The 25629-nt window shown below is 38.5% G+C and overlaps 1 protein-coding gene across 1 annotated transcript in view; it reads left to right on the top strand.

Moving 5' to 3' along the window:
- Positions 1–25629, top strand: part of myo9aa (myosin IXAa) — a 93084-nt gene that overhangs the window by 34411 nt on the left and 33044 nt on the right. The window contains 9 exon segments of the mRNA XM_046857124.1: positions 7230–7324; positions 8706–8768; positions 9897–9996; positions 13656–13709; positions 16390–16487; positions 16594–16720; positions 19078–19167; positions 23036–23152; positions 23476–23610. Coding sequence (XP_046713080.1) covers positions 7230–7324; positions 8706–8768; positions 9897–9996; positions 13656–13709; positions 16390–16487; positions 16594–16720; positions 19078–19167; positions 23036–23152; positions 23476–23610 — 879 coding nt within the window.

Raw genomic sequence — 25629 nt, 5'->3', positions numbered from 1 at the left:
CTTCAGCAATCAGTAATGAATAACGCTATGCAGCCAAAAGTTTGTGGATTCCTGACCAGTCACACTTGTTTGTGCTTTTTGAACAATTTTCCACATGGTTTTGGATCATTTCTGTGGAATTTTTTCCATTCAGCCACAAGAGCATTTGTGAGTGCATGCACTGGCGTAGGGTGAGACAAACGCAGGCATGCGGTCAGTGTTTCAGGTCATCTCAATGGTGTTTATTTGGAGTGGGCTCTGTGAAAGCCACTCCAGTTCTTCATGGTACGTGCTTGCTAACAGGGGCATTGTGATGCTGGAACAGGTATGGGCCTTTTAGTTTCAGTGGTGTGAAATTTAAATTTGACAGCATACAATGGCATTCTATACAATGATGTGCTTTTTTTACTTTGTGTCAACAGTTTGGGGAAAACCACATATGGGTGTGAATTTTATTTTGCCAATAACGTGTACATGACGTAGTCTTACTCACCATGGGTGGCTGATCACTTAACTCGTGCCTGAAACACGAACATTTTCTATCTTGTCAGGAGTCAATATAAGATCTTTCAGTTTTCCTTGAGAAGAAAGTCTTAAGAGTAGTCATTTTAAAGCTGTAACACAACACAGACACTGGAGACTCCTTCTACAAATGTTAGAGAAACACCATATTTTGAAAATGTCACTGTTCTACATTTATTATCCATTGATTATGTATCACTGTAGCGAAGCATTTCCTGTTAGAATGCATTCATATAAATCTGTGATTTGGCCTGGGTATATTAGCTGTATAAGCTGCTGTTAAAAAAATACATCAATAAACAAATGTGTGTGTATGTGTGTATGTCTGTCTGTCTCAGCACTGTGGTGTAAACAAACTGACCCATTAAAAAGTCTAATGCAACCAATAATGAATAAGTGCCCCAGCTTGTTTGAATCTAAAAAGTTAAATAAATCAAATTAATAATGCAATAATTTACACTGACTTTAGAAAACATGATTACATAAGAGGTCTTTTAAATTAGTTGGTCATTCTGTTTTAAAAAAATGTCCAGTTTAGTCTGCCAAGTAGTGCTTTGAGGTTTTAGATTACAGTACTATAAAAAACATGATTATATTGTGCACATATGCCGGCCGAGTGGTTACTACAGTGCACATATACAGTATTAGCATGTAAAGAAAAGCAAATGGATTTCCGTTTCCTTGGACGGGTTCCAGGGTGGATTTCCTTTCTGCATCATGAAGTGACCTGTTATTGTAAGAAAGATGAGTGTGTCTGTCCAACATATCCTTGCTGTTTGTCTGACAAAATGTACTTTTCATTCAACTGTTTACTAAATAGCTGTTATGATGCAATGAGATACTAAAACAAGATCACAAAATAATGTATACAGGATGTAGGTTATTTCATTGTTCTATTTATTTCATTATTAGGGGATTTTTTTAAATTACGGTCAGTTGTGTTAATTGATGTAAAGAAAATGTGTTGACAGTTCGCCTAGTTCTCCTGCTACACATAATTAAGTGATATAATTTTTTATGTCTATTCTAAATTTGCTCTTTGGGACTAGCAGTATCTATGATTCGGCTGTAAAGTGACTTTTAAAGGTCCGGTACTGTTAAGTTAATCAATTAGACACTATTAATTAATTAAAATTAGGCTGGAATTACTTTTCAGATATGTTTGAATTTATGTATGGCCCAAGAGCATAAAATTAAAACTACACTAAACTGTCAGTCGCAGCACATGGCTCTTTATTGAATATAAGGCCAGGTGAGAGCCTTCTCTCTGAATAAGACGACGGTGTGTTTGTGTGTATGTGCGAGATGCCAGGAATGTTTAAATATGAGTCAGAGTAAGAAAATGAATGCAATGAAGGACAGGAAGGATATGTCACGGACCAAGGGTGGGCCCAACCAATGACTCAGGGCTGAAAGCTTCCTCACCACATGCACAGCTTTCTAAATGAAACCGGGAGCAGTAATGGGTTGGAATGAGGCAAGGAGGATATTTCCTGATGCAGTCAGCTTTACTGGAGTGCCATCCTGTGCTCTTTCAGTCATGATTAGACTAAGGGTTTTGTCCAAAGATTAATAGCTCTAAAATGCTGTTGCAGATTACTTGCAAATGACAGGAACAAGAAGCAAAATAATAATAAACACAACCCTTTCCTGACCTTAAAGTATCTGAAATGGATAAAAGGAATAAAGTTGCTGTAAATAATTTTCTATTCCACATTTGATCCTCTTATGTTTGCCTGCTAACTTGCTTTTCGCCCCGTCGGTTTTAATACCTTAATGCTAACATGAAATGAAACATGCCTCTCATATGCAGCTCATAGAGTTTACATGGCACATAATTACTTTCCCCGAGACCCTGTTTCTGGATCTGAGTCTAATCTCTCTGAGGCAGTGCAACTTCAATATGGTACAAACTGGTGTCTGTAGTTTCTCTCTCTTCACCCTTCCTCACATCATTAAATCCTTCTGTTCAAGCTCGTTACTCATTAGGTCAGTAGTTATTATTTATGCCTAATGCGGAGCTGAAATAACCAATTAATCTTTTTTGTTGTAATTGTTGGAACGGTGCATATTCCAGATCGATCCTAATTAGCATACGTCTATTGCTTCTGGCGTCGGTCAGTACTTTGGGAAAATTGTTTTGGTCACGGATGTGTTTGCATGCAAAGAGCCTCAGTTAAAAATTTAGCGCTGAACTATAATAAATTGCCAAATGTAAAAATAGACTAATGAAAGATTTTCCCAATTTTTAGTAAGGATAATAATTTACTGTATTGCAGCATCTGGACAAATCCATTCTGGGATATGTAAATATAAATATCCCTGTTTAATAGATAGATCGGCCAAAAATAGGAAAACTGTGTCTCACTACCTTATTTAACATTTTACCAGTTGCACACATGCACTTTATGTGGCGAGGATCTTAGTTCCTGGCCCTGTGTTCTTCTGTTCTGTGACTGTTGTTTTATGTAGCACCTGGGTTCAGGAGGAACGTTGTTTCATTTCACTGTGTACTGCATCAGCTATATATGGCTGAAATGACAATAAAAGCTTCTTGACTTGACTTGATCTACATAGTGTACCATATTGGTGCAGTAAACAACACTGCTGCCTGCACAGACTCTGATCTCAGTTTACTGTCTAATTTAGGGTTTCACCTGTTCTCCTGGATTTCCTCTGGGTTCTCCAGTGTCTTTCCACTTACATTTACATTTGTGGTATTTAACAGACACCCTTGTCCAGAGTAATGTACAAAAGTGCTTTGAGCCTCTATCAATGAATAAATCTACACTGGTATGCTAGATTGCAAACTTAAGATAAGTCAGTGTTTTTTTTTAACAAAACACTTTGAAATGACTCAATTTGCTGCTAGGTGTGACTGTGTGTAAGTTCATGTTGCTCTGTGATGGACAGTGTGTACTCCCGGGATAGTTCCCTCTCCAAGTCTCTGGGTTATGCTTCAATCGTGCTGTTGCTGTTTATATTCTGTACAGTTTAATGTAACTGTCAAAATCCTATTTTGGTATTAATCCAAGTTGAGACGAGACTCCAGCAGCTTTTTAACTTGGCCTGAAGGTATGTTGATACATATCCAAGTAAAGCACTTCCATAATTTCAGGGGCCATTTATAGGAGCACTCTGTGAGTAATAGTAAAGCATTGTGGAAATGCAGTTCCCTCCCTTGTGGCTCACACATCTTTAGCTCTCATTCCCCATGTGAACAACCCACATCCGAGATGCTGTCAGAAAACAGAGTTTCAAACGGAGCTTCATTGTAGCAGGCAGGACACTGACACTAATTATAAACCTTCAGCCATGTTCAGAAAATGACACCAGGACAACAAGGCCAGATGAGGTCACTGTTTGGGGATTTCTGTGACATACTCAACACATGTGAAGATGGTTATACAGTCAGCACGGGGCTGTTTCTTTTAGCTCTGGTGATCTGGTGCAGATTATTGGACCCGTGGGAGTAATGGCCAGTTCTCTGCTCTCCTTCCTATGAAAAAGGCCTTCTGCTTCTTCTCTACCATTAACATTCCCTCATGTTCAGCACTGAGGAAACGTTTACTCATTTCACGTGCTCCTCCCCCCTGCCCAGGTCCACTCTGTCGCGCTGTGTTTGAAGTGCTAGGTGCTTTGCATTCTTCCTCTTCATCATGAGTGTTACACACCTTTTACACTGAACCAACACTGCAGCTGCTCTCACACTGTGATCTCATTTGTCTGCATGTGCAGTTGCCTGTACAAAAAAAACCCTCCTGTTTCAGTCGAGGACAATGTGCATGCAATGATTCAATGACTGACTGACCACAGAACCAAACTGCCCCTTAGATTATCTAGTGATCATTTTTTTTGATGGACAGAAAGCACTGCTCTGTATTCTGCTCGCTTAAACACGCTGAGGCCGACCTCTTAATTGCTGAATTGGCCGTCCCCGTGTGACCCATTTCCCCCGGAGCTGTTCGCCAACTGTGTCCAACATGACAGTCTTCAAACCTCTATTAATGTGTTGCGCGCGCACACACACACACACACACACACACACACAGTGCTGCACAACATCCACTTGAAGTTTGACTTTTCCAATCCTTTCCAAGAGCTATATATTTAGTTTGTCAGGCTAAATCCGGCAACCATCTGTACTATAATCTCTGTGTTTGACGTAACCTTTCCTGGACATCTCTCCTGTGCTGGAGGAGATGACTTAACTCAGATGTGTCACGTTTTATTTAGAAAGGGAGTGAGTGATATACGGTGTCTGTATTGTTGAGCCACAAAACCCTAGATTTGAGATCAGACCTGGGTGGTGGAAATCCCTTGCATCGGTGAGTATATGATTGCGTGGTTTCTGGGAGGAAAGGGAGTGGACCGGTCATTCTCCAGACGGACAGAGGCAGCCCGAAGCAACCCACGGAGGAATTTGTTTACTTGTGGCGCAGCTACAAATAACTGCGGCGTTTATTCACAGAGGGACTGCTTTTCATTCCAGGCAGCCGTACAACACAATCAGGCCAAAGAGGAAGGTGTGGTGGAGTCGCAGCTTGTATTTCAGTGGTCTAGTCATCAGCACATGCCATTTGACCACAGGATTTCTATGAAAAATAAGAATATATAGATAGATAGATAGATACTGTGCATGTATGTGTGTGTATATAGGCGCGTGTGTGTGTATACAGCGGGTCAAATTATTATTGAACATGTCAATTTTTCTCAGTAAATATATTTCTAAAGGTGCTATTTACATGAAATCAATAAGGTTGCGAAGGTCTTGAAAGCGCTCTTTGCCTTTACCCATCATGAAATGTTTCTTGTGTGACACCTTGGTAATAGGGCTCCTTTATTCAGGCCGTCAGTTGGGATTGAACCAGCTGAAATTAATTTGCACTGACAAGCAGCAGGATTGCGTTTCAATTACTGATTGATTTCAGCTGGTGTCTTAACTTTCCATGTCTTTTTTTTTTTTTTTTTTTTTTTTCACCTCCCTTTCTTTGTGTTCAATACTTTTCCCTGTTTCATTTCACATTATTACACAACTTCATTTATAGACCTATATTGTTTGATTTCTTTGCATGTGTGCACACATTTTTATATAAAAAGGTTATCACTAAAACACTGTGAATACATTTAACTCTGAATATAAAAGTGCATCATCTATAGTTTAATTTTGCTGTATCTTTAAGTCGTAATATTAGAAAACAAAGAGAGAGTGCAGAGTGCTGGGAATGATGTGTTGTTAAAATACTAATTTTTCTGTTTTCTTTTCCGGCTAGAATTTGATTGTATGAATGTACAGGCAGTACAATAAAATGTTACCTACTGACCGATTTGCCATCAATTCAATGTGCAAACATTTTGTTCCTGATGAGGTCAGGGGTTTGTTCAGGACACTTGTTCTTCCTCTCCAGCTGTGGTAAACCATGTCTTCATGGAGCTCGCTTTGTATACAGGAGCATTGCCATGCTTGTTTGGGCCTCGTGGTTCCAGAGAAGGGAAATCAGCATGCTAAATTATATTGAGATTTTCTATGCAATTGTGTGCTTCCAAATGTTTTGGCAACAGTTTGGTGAAGAGCCACACATAGGTGTGATGGTCAAGTTTCCTCAACTGTTTGGCAGTATACACTATATGGGCAAAAGTATTGGGACACCTGACCTTTCTTGCCATATGTGGTTCTTCTCCAAACTGTTACCACAAAGTTGGAGGCACACAATTGTATAAGATGTTTCCGAATGTGGTATAATAACATTTTGCATTCACCTGAACTTAAAACCCAAACCTGTTAAAGCTTGGCAGTGCCCAAGTGCACAAATAGAGCTCCATGAAGGTATGCTTTACATGGTTTGGAGAGGAAGATTTAAAGTGGCCTTCTACAGAGCTCTGACCTAAACCCTACTGAACACTTTTGGGAAGAATTGGAATGTTGACCTCACCTACATCAGTACCTGACTTTCCTAACACTATTGTGGCTGATGAACACAAATGTCCACAAGCACAATCTAGTGGAACAACGTCCCAGAAGAGTGGAGGGAATGTTTAAGAGCGAATTGGGACTAAATGTGGACTCAAAAAGCACATACCACACTGACGATCAGGTGTCCGCAAACTTTTGGTAATAGTGTATATTAAATGCAACGTATGCAAGATAAAGCACACATAGCTTAGCTTAAAGTTCTTTTCTCCAAACAGGCTACCTGTTAATACAAGATAAAAAACTATTACAAAAAGTTATAGAACAGTTTGGTTTTTAACACCCTTTAAGCATTTTCACACAATATTCTATCGTTTATTTGCACAAAAACAAGCAAGCAAGTGGTGTGGTGTGGAAATGTGAGGGTCAAGATGTGCATAAACCTACATTTTTCAACAACTCGATGAGCCAGCAGTCACAAATAGTTAGAAATAGCCAAACTAATGCTCCACACAAGACAAGAAGTCTATTATTGCAGTAGTGAAAGTGCTGCTCATTCTCTTTCAGTAAGATCAAATGCTTTTAGCTGGAGCTGATGACATTCTTGCTTGTCTTTCTTCCATATATTATACTGGCTGTATTATTTTTAGCCCCACACAGGAAATGCAGCGTCCTTCTCTCTTCAAACCATTATTGTTTGCCCAGCATTTGGCCCTGGTCTCTGTGCATGCGGTTGTTGTTATTGTATGTCGTTATTCTTGCAAATTAAAGCTGCCGAACCATTTACAACAATCGCCTTCTGTTTCTCTCTTCCCAGGCCTTTGGCAATGCGAAGACTGCCCACAATAACAACTCGAGCCGCTTTGGCAAGTTCATCCAAGTCAACTATCAGGAGAGCGGCACTGTCAGAGGGTAAGAGAGCGCTTTTGTCCTGCTGTAGTACAGCAGTGTGTAGCAGAATATTTCATATTCATTGTAAAATACACATCACTAGTGTAAAGAATATGAACAGGAACAGACGATTGTTTCGAAAAAAACAAAAAAACCCAAACATGTGCAGTTGAAGGCATTGTTGAAAAATCCTCTCCATTTGGAAAACAGCTGTTGATTCACCTGTTTAGCGAGTTTGCTATGCTTTGCATTAGATGGCAACATTTGGTGGGGTGTCTTTCAAACACTAATTGCTGTTGTATCAGTCAAGCGCTTCAACACATTGTCATTCTGGCAAATGCTCAGAGTCAAGTAGAAATTTTCACGCTTTTGTAATTAAATCACATCTGCGATGTAAAAAAAAATGTAAATATATTTTACATGTATTTAGACATGAAAATGCTACACAAGCTACAATTAGGAAAGTGACATTCAGTTGGTGTAAATCTTTGTTCATAAAGCAACAGTCGTTGTTTTTGTGCTGAATCAGTTTATATTTAAATACTTAAAAATAGACCCCAGCAACCACTTTTGATGTCTGGATGCTTTGATTTGATTCCCAATGCACAGGAAGAGCAGGAAAGAGCGTAGCTGTGTTTCTTCCTGGCAGCAATAGTTTAATGCAGATGTGCTTATGCCAGTCACATTAAGACCACAATGAGTTGACCTTAGATCTTTCTTAATTAAAGTAGGAAAGTAAGTAAATAAATGAATGAATAGTGAATAATAGAATGTTAGATCCAGTCTAACAGGAGAAATCCCTAAATCGCTTTATAATGTTTTTTAGTGCATTGTATTTGTTTTACACTTAATTTTAGTTTGAGTCGTTTGTCTATACCAGCGGCCTCCGACCTTTTTTGAGCCACAGACTGGTTTAATGTCAGACAATATTTTCAAGCGTGGCGGATAAAAACTGTTATTTTCTAAATATCATTATAAGCGTCAATTCACTGTGTTGTTTTTGTTAATTTTGCTAGCTTGGGGGTTTTAATTTAGCGGTAATGTACTCTGTGTTAGCGGCCGGAGCAACGCTTTAAAGAAGGTAGTGGATGTAGGTAAGACCTGTGACCGAGGCAATCATCTTGACACGCATCAAGAGTGAATCATAGACAGATGTGGCGGAGATAATCCGGTAATTTTCCAAAATAAAACATCGTCCAGAATCAGATAATAAATAAAGCGGAAATAATGTAAGTTATGTATTCTTTCTATGCGGCTCCCACAGACCGGTGGCAGTTTCCTGATCTCCTGATATTTCATAATTTTTGGGTGACTATATACATGGAGGTTTTTTTTGTGATGAATTAAAATTTGACATGTGTATATATATAGTAACCTTTATTTTTATTTTGACTTGTTCCAGTGCTTACGTGGAAAAGTACTTGCTAGAGAAGTCTCGGCTTGTTTATCAGGAGCACAATGAAAGGTAAGAATCAGAGATGTGTGTGTGTGTGTGTGTGTGTGTGTGTGTGTGTGTGTGTGTGTGTGTGTGTGTGTGTGTGTGTGTGTGTAATTACATTTTATGTTTTGCATTTCTTCCCCCTAACAACCATACCACATTCTGAATGAATCGTTATTTATTTGTGTGTGTATTTGTACATACACACATATAGATTGATTTATTTGTGTGTGTGAACATGCCTGAGATATCTCCAGCAGTGTGTGGTAGTGCTGAATGCACCGCTTGCTGATGTTGATTAGCCTGCATCACACAAAATAATTCCTGTATTTGGCTTCAGCTCTAACACAGTGGCAGTAGTGTATATAAATCCACTTTTGTGTTGAAAAGGTCACATGTGGGAACGATTGCGCCACACAGTCTAAGCCGCATACAACAGCCTCCCAGTCACACGTACAGAAACTTGCCCTCCAAGCAGCCCTCAGTGATCGGAAAAGCTAATCCCTATGGTTTTAACGTTGATGGTGTGTGATGGAACCAGCGGTTTCTGAGCACTAGACCATCATTTCCTGATAGCATGGAGTTTTAGCTTTATGAATGCAGTGATTTTTGGTGTGTAAAGGATATGGTACAAGAAGAGATCTCATACCAGAAATCATTTTTTTATTATTATTTTTTATTCTCCTGAATGTCAGTTAGTTAATGAATTAATCATTTTAGCATTTTTAATGTTATTAATTACATCCAATATTGTGGAACAGCCATCGAAAAGTTTGTTATTGCTTAGATAAAAATATTTTAAACCCTTTTTCAAGAAACCAGACATTTTCTCTTACAATCCCTTCATATTTTTTTCAGCTGTAATATATTTTCTGTAGGACTTTTATTCTCTGTGTGTAAGTGAATAGGTAGTAATGCTGTCGCGGTCGCTTATTGAGACCGATTGCTGACTTTAAGCTCCCACTGCTTAGCAAGAGGCTCCCTTCAGCTCCAGCTGCTGTGTGACCCTTAACCTCCAGCAGCATGCCCTGTTCCACTGACCCTCTGCTGGGGACGTGACACGGTCTCTCTTTCTCTCCGTCATCACTTTGTCTGTACCAGTGGAAAAAGTGTTACGTTTGTTGCCCCTGACTCCAACTGTGTTTTTCCGTGCAGGAACTACCATGTGTTTTACTACCTGCTGGCAGGCACGAGTGAGGAGGAGAGGAACGCGTTCCATCTCCTTAAGCCTGAAGAATACCATTACCTCAGTCAGGTAACCACTCGCTTCCTTAAAGCTCTGAACATCTGATTATCTGTGTAAACTACTGTGTTGGGGGGTGTGTGTGTGTGTGAGAGATGGAATGTTTCAGTGTTACGCTCACCAAGGCCCAAACTGGAAGGGAAAGCTATGTGCAGAGGAAACTCGTTTCATTGTTACTGTGTAACTTCACGTAGAAAGTTAATCTCTTGCAGAAAAGCAGCTCTTGGGGAAATGGACAGCATGGTTTAACATCTCTTTCTCTCCTCAGTTTTTTTTCCCAGTGCATGTGCTTTGTGTTATCATATTCCATGTGTCCCATTTTTGCTTATAATACGCTTTGCCTTTAACAGTACGTATGAGCATGTGCAGTTCGTAATATGGTGCTTATTGTGTGTGTTTTTATTTTACCCCTTGACATCTTTTTCTCTCTACATACCCATATATACACTTCAAACTGTGCGGAAAACATCATTCCTTTGAGTTCACTATGCAGCATTAAAGACAATGCTGAGGCTTTTTGTCTCTCTGTCCAGGCTTCTCTGTGTCTTGGTCCAAAAGAGAAGGTGGAACTTCCCACTCTGAAAGCCCTCCAAAAAATTGCTCCATTATTTAATGGCCTTTCAGAATTTCAGTCTATACAACAAGATGGGTTTTTATTACCATCTAAACAGTGGTGGACAGTAACAAAGTGAATCATTTGTTACTGTACATAAGTAGCTTTTTCACATGTCTGTGTTTTACAAAACTATTTACATTTGGGGAGACTTTTAATTTAACTTGATAAGGTAGATATCCTACTGTTTTTACTTAACTACATTTTGCGAAACCAGTGTTTGCTTTTTATTTGAGTGGATAAAAACATAACTGCATTTAAATAAATTCTCATATAACCTTCACTTCTCTAGTAAGTGTTACAGGCAAGCACTGGCCTGTTCACTGCCCTGTACAATGTTCAGTTCAATTGTTCTTTATTTATATAGTGGTTCAAGAATAGACATTGTCACAAAGCAGCTTTGCAGAAATCTGTACACTGTCGAGACAAAACGCCCAAATTCTATGATGATAAGCTGAATGGTGCTTAGGGCCAAAAAAGAAAAACTGTGTAATCTTTCGGATCAGCAAGTTGTTTTAGTCAAGGGCTGTGGAGTAACCTGGAGTTTATTTTAATGGGGAATAAGGAGTTATGATGAATGAAAATTTATACAGTTTGTTTAAAAAGCCTGATGACCTCAAACACTTCAGATGAATGCAAGACAGCAGTAGGGTAATTAATTTTTTGAAATGCTTTATTTTAGCCAGAAATGAAAGTACAAAACTGATTGTTGTCTGTTGTATGGAATGGATTCTTCTTTTCCTTGTCAATCACAGTAAGACTAAACAATCATGTGCATCTGTGAGCTCATGCATGAGGAAAAGGGTGAAAAAAGCATTCCTGCGCTCTGAGTGCTTAGCTACTTCGTCATGTGAGCACTGAAAAGATGCAGTGGCTGACATCTTGTGTTGTAGAGAGAGCATGTGTTTGACCTCACCCGCAATGTTTGGTGGTAGTTGCGTGGTAGCAGAGAGCTGGCTGGTTGGTGGGGATGGAAAATTGTGCTTCTTCAAATGAATATATTATGTAGCTCGAACAAAATTACATTTATATGAAATATACTTTCTTGCATAATTGCTGTGATAAACTAATGAGCTACACTAATTTTCGGAAACTAACCACACACACAGGTCTTACAAAACCAGCCCCAAAGGCTCGGGTGTGAACTCCACCAACAGGCCGCCTTTTCATGCCTCACACGCCAGTTTCTCTGCTTTACATTCCCATTCAGACAGAGTGCAGAGTGCTGGCTTTCATACGGCTCCTGTAAATATGTTTTTGCTCTTGAGATTATATGTGGAAACTAATCACTAGAAGATTTATGGCAAAGATTACCAGCTGTTCTCAAAGTAGCCAATGTGTGTTAGTGGTGAATTCCAGACGTTTTTTTCTGAGTGCTGTCACAGTTCCACTCTTACTCAACTTTCAGATCAAATGACACTCCTAGGAACCAGCAGAAATGTTCAGAATTTCACAAGTTATGCCCAGAATTCCACACATGCACTCCAACCTGGACAAGTTGTCAGTTTCTGTTTATTTAAAGCATAGGCAGCTCAGTTTTTCAAAACGCCAGTTATTTGTTAACCATTACTAAACTCTGCCTGAACTTTACATGGAATTCACACTAGGTATGTATGTGACAAGTGTGCAACATCTGTCCAGTACACAAGTTCACAGTTCACCTCTGTTCTTGTTTTAATTACTTTTTACAAATTTCAAAAATCATTATGCAGATGATTAAAATTTTCCTGTATATCAATTCATCTATAATTTACTTAATTGCCAACAATAAGACAGTTGTACCAATACAACCAATCAGACATCATTTTGCTGAAGGATTGCATATAATTTCAGTTGCAGTACAAATGAGTGACACGTGCACAATTCACTTTATGAAACTCGATTAGCTTGATTATTTGAGAACTTTATGAATTAATTTAAACTGAGCGATTTAGTTGGATTTGATTTAATGTGAATGTTATAAGAAATTTAGCAGATTCTAAACAGTCATACTATTTCATACAGAATTAATCATACAAATAGATCTTCCAATAAAATGTGTAACAAAAAAGATTGTTGGTCAGTTAACTTTATTTACGTTTAATCGAACATCTTCACACATTTAACTGTGGACACTTTATAACTTTGTAGCTCAATAGTACAGTCCCACCCCCTCAAACATTACGACGCCGTAAAAACACGCTCTTTACAGACTGTAACACTTCTTCAGTACTATAAGTGCTCTAAAACAGATGACTCCCAATAGCAGCAATTCATGCTCAAACACTGATATCTATTAAAATGATCATGAGCCCAAAACCTTCTTTTCAACTACTTAAAAAAAAATTGTGCAAACAAGGTGACTGGTGTTGCAGCAATTTCGAGTCAAGAGTTCCTTCCATCATTTATTCCCCCTAAAATGTTCTGCTTGCTGTTGAACTGATGCTGAACTGTATGTTGGCAACCAAAACAAGTTCAAAACAGAGCACACTCTCGACACTGATGGGTAGCGTGCCGCATGCGTGACCAGTTACGTTTTCCACTCATAAATAAACTGATTTTAGAAAGCGCAGTTGAGTAAAAAGTACAATATTTGACTTTGAAATGTAGTGAAGTTAAAGTGAAACTCTTACCAGATAGAAATACTGCACTACAGTTCAGATACATGAAAACTCTGCTTGAGTACAGTAACCCAATTGCATTCACTTCACTACTGCTGACTAGTACAGAGGTTATTACAGTATCGCTGGCTGTCAATGAAAACCCAAAAGAATTTTACTCATTCTTGTTCTGTAAAAAGGTATTGATTTATGCTTTTGAGACACACACTTTTATTTCTTGCACTTATTGTTTATTCATCCTCTTCTTTTTTTCATTCCTGCCTGTTCGTGTGTGTGTGTGTGTGTGTGTGTGTGTGTGTGTGTGTGTGGTGTTGTGTTTCTCATTACATTGAATTTATGGTGTAATCTTGTGTCATGCAAGTGTCTACGTACTTTTACGCATCACTAATACCGCACGTATGGGCTGAGTGTGTGTGGAATGTCTGAATGTTGCATAACCTCATGTACCTTACTTTCAGATGACACAGAAACCGCAGAAACAGCACTGGGAATATTACTATGAGAGCGAACTGGTCAGTATTTGTGTGTTAAAACGGACTGTGTGTGTGTGTGTGTGTGTGTGTGTAGGGATGCGGATTGCAGGCTTTCTCACCATCCCTTTCCGTAGCAATCACTTTACGCATGAGACCGTCCTCATGCTGTGCGTGTGTATGACTGGGTGTGATTTGGGTGTTTCCCCCCCTTTTTTTCCTTTTTAAACAGCTATTTCTTTTTTGGTCACTGTGCTTAATAGAGACGTGAAGTTCGAAACAAATGTACACAGTACACCGAACGTGCAAAGCTCTTATCCATGTATTTGTACTGTGTTTACTTTGGGGTCAGATCCTGGGCTATCTAGTAGCAAACAGTGACCAGATTGACAAGCGGTTGATAAGTAAGAGTACACACACTAGTATTTGCATTGGGAGAGTGCACCAACCCCATATGTTGACTTAGTCTTCTGAAACATCCTGAAGGAGTTGACTTGCTCCTGAACTTGACCTCTGACCTCAGAATGAGTATCTTGTCTATGAAAGGTTAAACTGAACTGCATGATAGTTTTCTGTAGTAATGAGGCCGCAAGGTCTCATGCAGAAAATCAGTGACTAAAAAAGATTTGTGTTGTGTTTGTGTTGTGTAGTCGTGCAGTAATTCCACACTTGTGAATGCAGATGTATTATGCTTATTATAATCAAATTTTGACCAAAAGGTTAGTGATTTCCCTCCTGCCTCTCCAAGACTCCTTGCAAAGCTTGCTGCGGGTTCTTGTGCGAGTCAGGAATGTTATTAATATCAGTGGAAATAAGAACCCTGGTGAATGTCTTCTCGGTGCCAAAATATTAATCCTCTGAATGCAAGCAATTGTGTAATTGCTGTCATGCCACTTCAAATTTAAACCCTAAAACACCTTTCTAAAGCCACGAGTTTGTTGTGCTTGGAAAGCCTGGTGATGGTTAACATGAGAAATTGCCCCTTCTCCAATTCCTTCGCTGGAAACGTGAACTCTGACAGGCTGGATCCTGGTCTGAGCATGGCACTGATTATGATTTCTGAGCTATTTGCCTTTCCATCGCTCTGGTATGCTGTAATTATAGCATCAATAGCCAAGGAAGAGAGATGAACTAGACCCTGTCTCATTACAGCACGGCTTTTGTGTAAATGCTCCCGTGTTTTCACTAGCAGGTAGATTCTCTCAGTGCCAGCTGTGGAATTCTGCTGTCAATGACAGTTTCTTTTATGTACACACTCTCTCCCTCGGCGTCTCAATACCTCCCACGCCGTTTACTATCAAGAGCGGGAGTAAAGGGAGCACTAACAGACATCCAAAACAAGGTGTATCTTTATGACTAATCAAGTTTTAAGAGACAGCTCTAAACTCCTTCGAACTTGAATTTGTGTTACATCTGGGCTCCGAGCCATTACACTGCAATGTCTGTTAAACATGCGCTACTCGAAAATGACCCTGAATTTATATTCTTTTCTCATTTAGATTACCTGCTCCTTTGCTGTAGGCCCAGCATGCATCACATCCCTTCTCAGCTCCATTTCATTCAATGTTTTAAGTAATAAATTGCTGCTTCCCTTATTGCCTTTGCACATGTGCCAGATTTCCTGCGAAAAGCACTCTGAATTTTGAAAACGGGCAGAGCAAACACATGCGCCCATTCACCAAGCCTCCTATTTCCAAGCGGGAAAATGCCAGATTTATCCAAATTCCAGAACTGTGTTTCGAATCACTCGGCTTGTGCCAGTGCAGAGAAAGACATCAAGAAGTTTTGCATTCACATGTGTTGTTATTACTGTTCATCACTGGGTTGTTCACATCAAGTTTCCATTCATCTGTTTGTAGGCAAATGTTTCCTTTCAACCTAAATATCTCTCGACTTTGAGAGACATGAATATACACTGACCAGGCATAACATTATGAGTGAGAAACACTGATTATCTCCTAATCATGGCACCTGTTAGTGGGTGGGATATATTATTAGGCAGCAAGTGAACATTTTGTCCTCATGGTTGATGTGTTAGAAGCGACAGGGTCATGGGCGGTCAAGGCTCATTTATTCACGTTGGGAGTGAAGGCTGGCTCGTGTGTTCTGCTTCAACAGACGAGCTCCTGTAGCTCAAATTGCTGAAGTTAATACTGTTAATGCCCGACAGGTCAGGACTGTTTTGGCAGCAAAAGGGTACCAACACAATATTAAGCAGGTGGTCATAATGTTATGCCTGTTCGCTGTAGACTGTATATGAAAACAACATAAAACTTGCACTTTAGTGGTTTTCTATTGAAATGATTTCAAGCCTAAAAAATAGCAATAATTTGGCCAAGAACTGCGACATTGCTCCCATCGCGAGACACATAGTAGGAAGTTTGATATTCTTTCAGGGAAAATCTAAAGCCGGAGCAATAATAATATCCTGGTAACCATCGTGAACATCCTGCCGATTTACGTTTTTTCACGCTCGGACTTCGTAGCCAATATCGAAATCAAACATTGGTAAAAACATTTGAATGGAACCACTTTGCGTGTTTGTGAGGGAGGTCCTGATGGACACCCAACTGCAGCGTACACGTTGTGCATGCTCGAGCTGGAATGCAGCAGCAGTGTGTCGTGAAATGGAGGTGCGACGTATGACTGCACCTTTGGGAAAACCTCACGTTGTGTTGAAGAGTTTAATGGCTGGTGACGCTTTGCTTCTTGAAACCAGCAGGACTGCTTCACAGTGGAAGGAGAGGATCTGAAGCACGACTTTGAGCGTCTGCAGCTGGCTATGGAGATGGTGGGGTTCCTGCCGACCACACGAAAACAGTGAGCCGCTCACGTCTCTCGTTCCTGCTCATGATTCATTTTGCTTATGTAGAAGATTGCACAAACTGGTTGTTCTTTTCTCTTTTTTTGGTTCTTTTTTTTGCAGAATCTTCTCATTGCTTTCAGCCATCCTTCATTTAGGCAACATCCGGTATAAGAAGAAAACGTACCGGGATGACTCCATCGATATCTGCAATCCTGACGTTCTGCCTATTGTCTCCGAGTTGCTGGAGGTATTAAACCTGACCATCTTGCTCTTGAGTTGATTATATAGACGTGATTCACAGTTTTGACACTTAGGTAAAATGTTCCGCTTAAGCAAAGGTGAGACTTGGGCATTTATCTTCCTGTTACAGTGTGCTCTGCCAGAATCCATTACTGCACATAGAAACACACACTCACACTCCATCAGGGCTGCGCTGACTTTAAAGTTCCATTAAAGCTGACACAGAAATGCAGTGCCATCACATACTCACTCACTTATTTCAGGATGAAGTCAATGCTGACTGTCTTTTAGGCTTCCCAGAATTACTGGCTCATGAGTCAGAATCTGCAACGATTCACAATAAGTCGAGCGCTCACCATACAGCCGTCCAAGCGCTCAGGCTACACGACTTTAATCACTTGTGCTCAGTTGTTTCCGTGGTGGGCACACTAAATTAGCAATCACAGGCCAGGCTGACACGGCACACATTATAACCTGAAGAGATCACGTGTATTCCTGATGTCCAGAATACTCCAAACGTTGTTCTGATCAGTGCTAAATGTAAAAATCTGACTAGGTTTATTACATGATTTTTTTTTGGGGTCTTTTCTAAAACATGAAATAAAATTGTGAGGTGGGGGTTCTTGTAAAAGTAAAAAAAAAAAAAGCAAAAAGATTTTGAGCAGGAGTGAGCAAATTGTGTCCAGGCAATGTTCTGTAATATCAAAATGTATTTAATACAGACAGTTTATTCTTAAGATGTTTTTTTCTGTTTAGTCACAGCATAGGTTAATTTCTAAACAGCAGATATTTTGGATTCCCAGACCACCAGGGAACTCCCTGAATTTTTTTTTTGTTTTGTTTTTTGATTTTTTATTTTAAATAAACAGAAAAGGGCAAACTTTACTTTCATTGGCAAAAATCTGGCAGAATATTTTTTGTTTAAATTTTGCATTAAGAAGAATACTAGTCTAAAATTTTAAGTGAATCAAGCTGAACACATCACAAATGATTTCCTTTGTAAAAGCAAACCAACTTAAAAGTAAAAAAAAAAAAAAAGGATTTAAACAAATCTGTTTACAGATCTCTTGACAAACCCTTGAATTCACATGTTTATTGACTCAGCACTTATTATTAAGCTTTCACTGAAACCTTTTCTGTTCTTTCTTACTTCAGTGAAACATGTTGATTCTTGCATCAAAATATTTGCCCCTTATTACAAATGCACTCTGTAAAGATAAGACTGGAAACACCTGGAATGTTAACTTTTTTTTTTTTTTTTTTTTTTTTTTTTGTAGTTTTGTAACAGATGGAGATCAGATCACATTTTAAGAGCCATTGAAGCAGAAACTCTGAATACTACTGGGTTTAAGTAGTAAACTCACTGACACTCATCTGATTCCTTTAGCCTTTAGGGAGATTGTGCCTTTCTTGAATTATTAGAAGGGTGCATTTGGGAAATGAGATGCGAGAATTAAACAGGAGTTGATCATATTAAATGCATACAAAATGTGCTATTTAGCATCACTGTGGAAAGATTTGAATATAACTGATGAAATTGTCAAAGGAAATTGTGGTACATGTGTAAGGTGAAAAGACTGACCTCTCTGTGTGTCTGTGCCTAAATGTAAAGGTGTTTACAGGTTCAGCTCAACATTCGCTGCTGTGTGACATTTTGGCAGGTGGCCAAGTGTTTTCTACAGTATTAAAATTACCTGCTTGTTCATATTACATTATGGCTGCCTTCCAGTTTACCTTGAATTGGCCAGGAAATGAGAGAAACAAGTTGTGATGTTTACTGCTGGTTCTGCACAAGGCACAAAAGTTAAAAGTAAAAAAAAAGTTAAAATTAGCAGCATTTCCCTTAGCCTTGTGATTGCGTGTATGTTGAGCTGTGTACATTGAAATATTTATCTGTTGTACTGCAGGGAAAATGTTTTATTATTTAAATGCTTGGATTTTACATTTTGAAATGTAAAGTCCAAGAATTGTATTAATAAACCCTTTTCTATTTAAAATAATCTAAAGTTTGCGTTTGTTGCGCTTATTGATGAATCACAACTGACCAATTTGTGAATGCAGTAGCGCTGTGTTTAATGTGACCAGAATAATGTTGTAAAGCGGCACTGTATTTTACCATCAAGTCACTTACATCTTTATTTCCAACAAAACCTTTATTATTCACAAACAATCAGGGTGTGCAGGAGTTGTTTAGATCGTCTCGCTTGTTAGCAGTCTGGGATCAGAACCTGAAGCTAAGCCACATATCCTAATGAAAATGCATCATTTTGAATTTGTCACATGCCTTGCGGTAAATTTATGAGTTCCAAAACATGGCGAATTAACTCAATTACAGAAGGATAATCATCGTGCTCTGCATTCCAGGTGAAAGAGGAGATGTTATTCGAAGCCCTGACGACGCGAAAGACAGTGACGGTGGGAGAAAAGCTCATCGTGCCCTACAAATTGGCCGAGGTGATTTATTCATTTATTTATTTTTATACGTGTGTTTATAGGCATGAACTTTTTTCACCAGTGTTTATCAAAGTAAAAAAAAATCCACACTTGGCTGCTTTTGCAGTCCTTTCTCATGCCTCCTAAAGCCGATCTCCGATTCAGTGTGTTAGCATCAGAATGCGATCTTGCGACGTGCGCCAAATACACATCTCATTCCTTATTTAGGAATTCTCTCTTCTCTCTTTTTCCTGATGAAACCCTGTTGCAACCAGCTGTGATCGTGACTTTTTACACACAGCTGCTGAAACGGGTTTAAGGCGTAACATCTGCAGAGTTATTTAAACTATTATTCTAAAAGGACAGCAATTCTTCCTGAATTCTGACAACCTGTTTATCAGCTGCATGCATTGCTTGGTAAGAACTTCAGATTAGACTGACAGGACGGACGTAAAGAGAAGTACCCGAGTATGACGATATCCATGTATTGCGCACTTTTTTAAATTGCTTGAGTGATGCAGCTGTAGATCTTCGAATGTATACAGAGATCAAGGAATGCTTATATAAGGACTACTTTCCTTACAAATGAATAAGAAGTAAAGAATGGATACTGTAGACGTGTGGTGAAAGCGGTCTCACTTTCCACTGTTTAGGAACTTTGGGTTCTCGGTGTACACAAGTCTGTAGCTTTGCCATAAATCAGAAAGATCAGCTACATAAATTAGCTGCTGGAATTGTGGAGACAGGCAATTTGTTTGCCCATGTAATCTTATCCATTGTGTGTTCTTTTGTTTCATTATATTTTGAGGTTTTGTTGGAATAACGGTTGATAATTAAGTTATTGACGAAATGTGAAACATGCAAAGGCTCTCCATCTGTGAGCAAGAAATAAGCGCATGTACCATGCAGTAAGCTGTTCTATTCAAGATTCAAGAATCTTATTTGTCACATAGTTACATGCAGAATACAACTTGCAGTGAAATGAAAACCCAATCGACCGCTCAGAAATTGTGCATTAAGTAAAAGGCCCAAAGGTATAAATAATAAGAAAAATGAATGAAGTAATAGATTATATAAGAAAATATTAGATAACAAGAGGTGGTATTGGGAAAAAAAAGTGCAAATATATTTAGATGTACAATCTAGATATGCAGTCTTATACAAGGCTGTTGAATTTGTTTATGACTGATTAATTAGATGTTAATTCATTTTTCATAACCGCATGTTTGAATGTTGTTTTTGCTCCAAATCGAAAAACAAAGCACCACAGAACAGGAATATTAATGTTTGATGTGGTGAAGTCTTTTCACAGATTTAAGATGGCATTCTTCACAGAACTTTGTAGCAGTCAGTACATTTTCAGTACACAGGAATGATTTAGTTAAACTGCCAGAAATTTAGTCAATTTTAGTCTAAAGTTTTGTTTTTTTTTGTTTTTTATAAATAAACTAGGGGCTGGTATGGGCACTGTTGCTGATGTAAGTTATAAAAGGAACTACATGGTTTCATAGATGTTTTACAACTTTAATGGCTAAAAGCATAAGTTATCATTTTGTTAATACATTTTATAAAAATCTTTGGCTAGTTGCTATGGTATATAGAAAATAAAACTATTCAGGAAGGACTGATATATAGGAAAATAATCACCTTAAGGGAGGTAACAGAAATTGTACTTCACATCAAGGCTGCATCACACCACCCAGTCATTGATTATTTTCTAACCACAGAATACGCCCAAGCAGTGTAATTCCTGGTGATACACTGCCGTAGAATGATTTGTATAAACTCAATATTGTGTTTGGCTTTAGCTTCGGAAATGACATTCGCTCAGAATAGATCCAAACCATTTTCATTAGTGCTGCTTTAAAAATAAATAAAAGGCACAGCTCCTAGTGACATTCCAGCTGATGTGGACACACACACACACACACACACACACACACACACACACACACACACACACACACACACACACACACACAGATGGCTGACTTCCCGCCTCATGCAGACTTTCCATCAGGAACCTTACACCAGGTCTATTAAACACACTTTAATTGACACAGGCTTGATTTATCTCTGATCTGAAACCAGCTCTTCTAATAACTTCTTTCTCTTTATAGCAGTGTATCTTGTAGCTTTGGGGGGGTTGTGTTTTACAGTAAACACTAAGAGCTAAAATATTTAATAAGAGTTGTTTGTGTAGTGTAATAAATAAACTTATAATAAATGAATGTGTATTAAATTGTACATGAACTGAGTAGGGGTTGTGTAGCTACTTTTGCAAGAGTAACTGTATAAATGATTTTGCAGCAAACTATATTTACATAAGGATTTAACTGTTTCTTACCAGGTTTATGAATAATTACTTGTATAAGATCAGTTTGATTAAAGGGGGTGAGGCAAGTCAAAATACTATTTAAAATACTAGGTAATAGCAATACTAAGGGTGTAAGTTACAAAATGAGCAATGTGGACACAGTCAAATAATACCATTTGTTTAGTAGATATATGAAAGAAATCTTTAATATCTGTTAAAATATCTTTGATTTTTGTTTATTTCTAACAAAATGACTATTTGTTACAGTTTGATCTCCGTCATACATAAAGACATCTGCCATTAATAACGAGTGATGAAGATATAATATGCTGACATTAATTGTGGTAATTGATATGAATGGGTTTAATGAAGTATAATCATTGCCCTTTGGTTGTATTTATTTTCAAACACAACTGCTGTTCCTGAAGTGACATTCAGGTTGTACTAAATCATGTTGCTGGTGCTAAATGAATTAATTTGCATGTAATTTTGTGTCTCGTCCCGAATTGCATATTCAAAACATATTTTTTTTGTTGTCTGCATAATTGTAGACCTGTTAGTCTTTTGCAGGTTTTAATTTTTTTAAACATGTACACATTTAGCAGACATTAGTATTACCGTTGACTAATGCCACAGTTTTTGCATTAACCTCTTTTCAAAGTAACATGTGTATTCGTGCACTCTCTGTTCTGTGATCTTCTTTAGCACAAGTGTAGTTAAAGTTAAAATTAATCCCACAACAAAATATAGTTACTATTAATAAGATTGTTAATTGTATTTCTCTTGCTGTCTCATATAGCTGCCTGTATTCCTAAGTGTATGTTCACAGTTTCCACTCTCAAGCTTTTCACTGCTCATGCCTTTACACTAGTCACTGAAGTTACTGGAGTCCAGTCTCTGCCATAATTTATTGCAGCTGTCATGTAGCTACAACCTCCATTCCAACACTTTTGGTTTTTAGGACCACATTTAAAAAGTTGAGCACTGTTATGTCTTAAACAGCATCCTTTTGTACTAATCCAGACCTTTAGTAAGTACTAACAACAGTTCCTCTTTCTGTGAGTGTTTGAAATTTTTAGACTCTTAACCCTTTTGAAAGGCCTGAATCAGAATTCCAGTCTTCTAGATCCTCCAAATTAGCAAATACTTTTAAATGAATGATCTGCATTTTTGATTAGAGATGCTGTGGAGAAAGTTTTAGTAAGACACTGAGCTTGCCGGTCTGTTTAACGTTACTGTGAAATGAAATCACAAAACATTGAAGTTCGCCTGCGGAAACCAGATGGACAAAGACATTTTCGCTTTTGCGTGCCATCTACTGGATGACGCGTTAAATCCTTCAGATTTAATATACACACGAGGACGTGTGGAGACGGTGCCACTCGTATAGCCGCTGTGCCTGCGGTGTACACATGGTGAAAGTTCACTTCTTCTAACTTCTCGTGGAAACACAGTTTTGTTTTACTGCAGCATCTCCAGCCCAGGATGAGGCACACATCATCACACATGCTTTTGCTTGCAGATTTTTTTTCTTATTTCTTTCAAATTTCTCTTTATGCTGTTGTGTTTCAGGCTGGAACTGTGCGTGACTCCATGGCTAAGTCTCTGTACAGCGCTCTGTTTGACTGGATCGTGTTCAGAATAAATCACGCCCTGCTCAACAACCGAGAGCTGGAGGAGTCGGCCAAGGTGAGAGATTTTATTTAGATGATGGTGGAAGAGAAAGTAGAGAAATGATTAAGAGCTCTGTCCAGCATATTCCAGCTGTAATGGATTATGATCTGGGTGTATCTGATGAGGATTTAGTGTGCCATTTTGTGCTTCTCTCTACTGGAGTGTGCTTGTTTAATCTGTAAATTATAGATGCAGCTCTTGCATAATAGATGTATTTAGACCTGGTCTCTTGCCCCTTTCCACCCCAAAATAAAATGTTGACAATGCATCAGTAAGCTGTACTCTCACAAATATTTCAAAGATAAACACTTTACTGACTGAATTTTTTTTTTTTTTAGATCTTATCCATCGGCGTCCTCGACATCTTTGGCTTCGAAGACTATGAGAACAACAGCTTTGAACAGTTTTGCATCAACTTCGCCAACGAGAGGCTTCAGCATTACTTCAACCAGCACATCTTTAAGCTGGAGCAGGTGAACACTAAGATCCAAAATGCTTTCTTTGATATCTCCTTCACCCGCACACTCCTTAGTTTTCAGACTAATAACAAGATTTACTGCCAGTAATTACAACCCGAGTTGTTTTGACTGCACACAAATTGAAAATAACGGCTTACACACCACTCAATGTAATGGCACAGACACAAGATTTGAATTCAGGATTTGTTTTATCTAAATTTTTCAATGAATTGTAATGTAATACATAAAAAAACTGACTATTCTCTACTAAAAGAAGTACAGCACTCATTTCTAATTAAAGTAGTTACAGACTTGGACAGTTTCTTCTTTTATTAGCCGGCCCGCCACGCAGATGAAATCTTTAATGCATTACCCAATGTTACATTTAACTTGGTAGCATAAAAAAGTAGCTGTGTTTGTCATTTTCCTAGAAATATTTGTCCTGGGTTAATCCTTATATCACACACAAAGGTATTATAGTGCGAATAGCATCTATAATTCTTCTCTTTATGTTTAATCACAAGGTAGCCGGTCATTTCTATATGGTGTAAATTGTTCTATGAACAAATACAATGTTGCTTCTTGTATGCAGTAATCACACACACAACCTGGATAGGGGTTTAGTTTATGCACTATGGCAAATGACTCTTCACATAGGTGCTGAAAGCTTTACATCATGCTTTTCATAATTACAGGGTTTGTTATGGTATATAAACCAGCTCTAGTAAGAGGACTCAAGAAACCAGTCTTGTGCAAAGGCATTTTAAAAAAGGAAAAAGAAAAGCTCTATTGTAGCTTTCTGCATCAACATTCACTTGCTCACTGTTTGCCTGCGCTACCTACAGCCCCCACAGCTCTTCATTTTAATCACCAGCTGTCAGTGTGAGTGGTGCCTTTGTAACTCACCTTTTAAAGCCTGTGTTTGGTTCAGGCTTCTATTTAGACCGAGAGAGGACACTGATTACTGTCACAGCTCATAGTGCTTCTGCACATCGGTTTGCTCTTCTGAGGTGAGGTGAAGGTTTGATCAGGAATGAAGCTGTTTGTGCACTATAGATTTTTTTATGAATCACTGTGTAGAATGTGTAGAGTGTGTATTTTCAAACATTTTATTGTGCATTATAATTTATTTATTTATATCATTTATAGAATTATAACTTGTATTTGTATTGTGAATCGATTAGAGATTTCGGTTTGCATTTAGTTGCTTTCACTTATGGACTTGTGGAGTATTGAGTGCTAATAAATAGGGAAGGGGGTAAATGTGGACGTGAAGTTTTACTGAACCCAAAATCCTGAACCAGAAAACCACTTTATAGCTATTAATTAATCTGAACATTTGGAAAGCTTCAAAGAGCATGATATGATTAGAAAAACCTGTGTGCCGTTTTCTTTATACTTGATATATGGAAGTGCAGGAGTGTCGTGTATAAAATATAAATAATAAATTGTTGGTGCTGGAAAATGATTCACTCAGTCATTCAGAAATTCTGAGATCGAATCCATACAATGCCATTGATGAGCTGAAGGTTTACTGACCCCTGTGTTGTTTTAGAACACATTTTAGTGAAGCTGTTCAAATGTGTTCATCTTTAAGTGTACTTCACTGCTAATGCGCTCTTTAGTTTTTGGTGATGTTGAGTCTCGCTCTGCTGCTCAGGAGACAGTGGAGTACATCTTTTAGGGGGTTGAAGTGCTTCGCGCTCGTTTAAGTGCCAGATCAGATTCACCTCGCCTCACTGATTGCTTCCATTATTTGATCAGGCAGCAGAAATCACTGCTGGCAGTCCACAAAAGAGCAGCTCCCTTATGCAAGCTGCCATCTTTATTACAAGCCACAGACGGCTGGCATCAAAGGTGAGGGATCTGATTGCGATTTGATTAGATTACACTAATGCATTGCTTCTACAGTTCTAATACAAAGACGCATTCAGAACTTTGCAATTGCAAATTACATTACATTAAAGGTGTGTTTCTCAGAAAAGACACAAATTTAGTCTATTTGTAGGGTAATAAGACTAAGGCTGGTTTCAA

This window comes from Silurus meridionalis, chromosome 9, assembly GCF_014805685.1.
Source record: "Silurus meridionalis isolate SWU-2019-XX chromosome 9, ASM1480568v1, whole genome shotgun sequence".
NCBI lineage: Eukaryota > Metazoa > Chordata > Actinopteri > Siluriformes > Siluridae > Silurus > Silurus meridionalis.
Note: the sequence above shows the minus strand (reverse complement) of the source record. Positions and strands in the feature narration are given on the sequence as shown.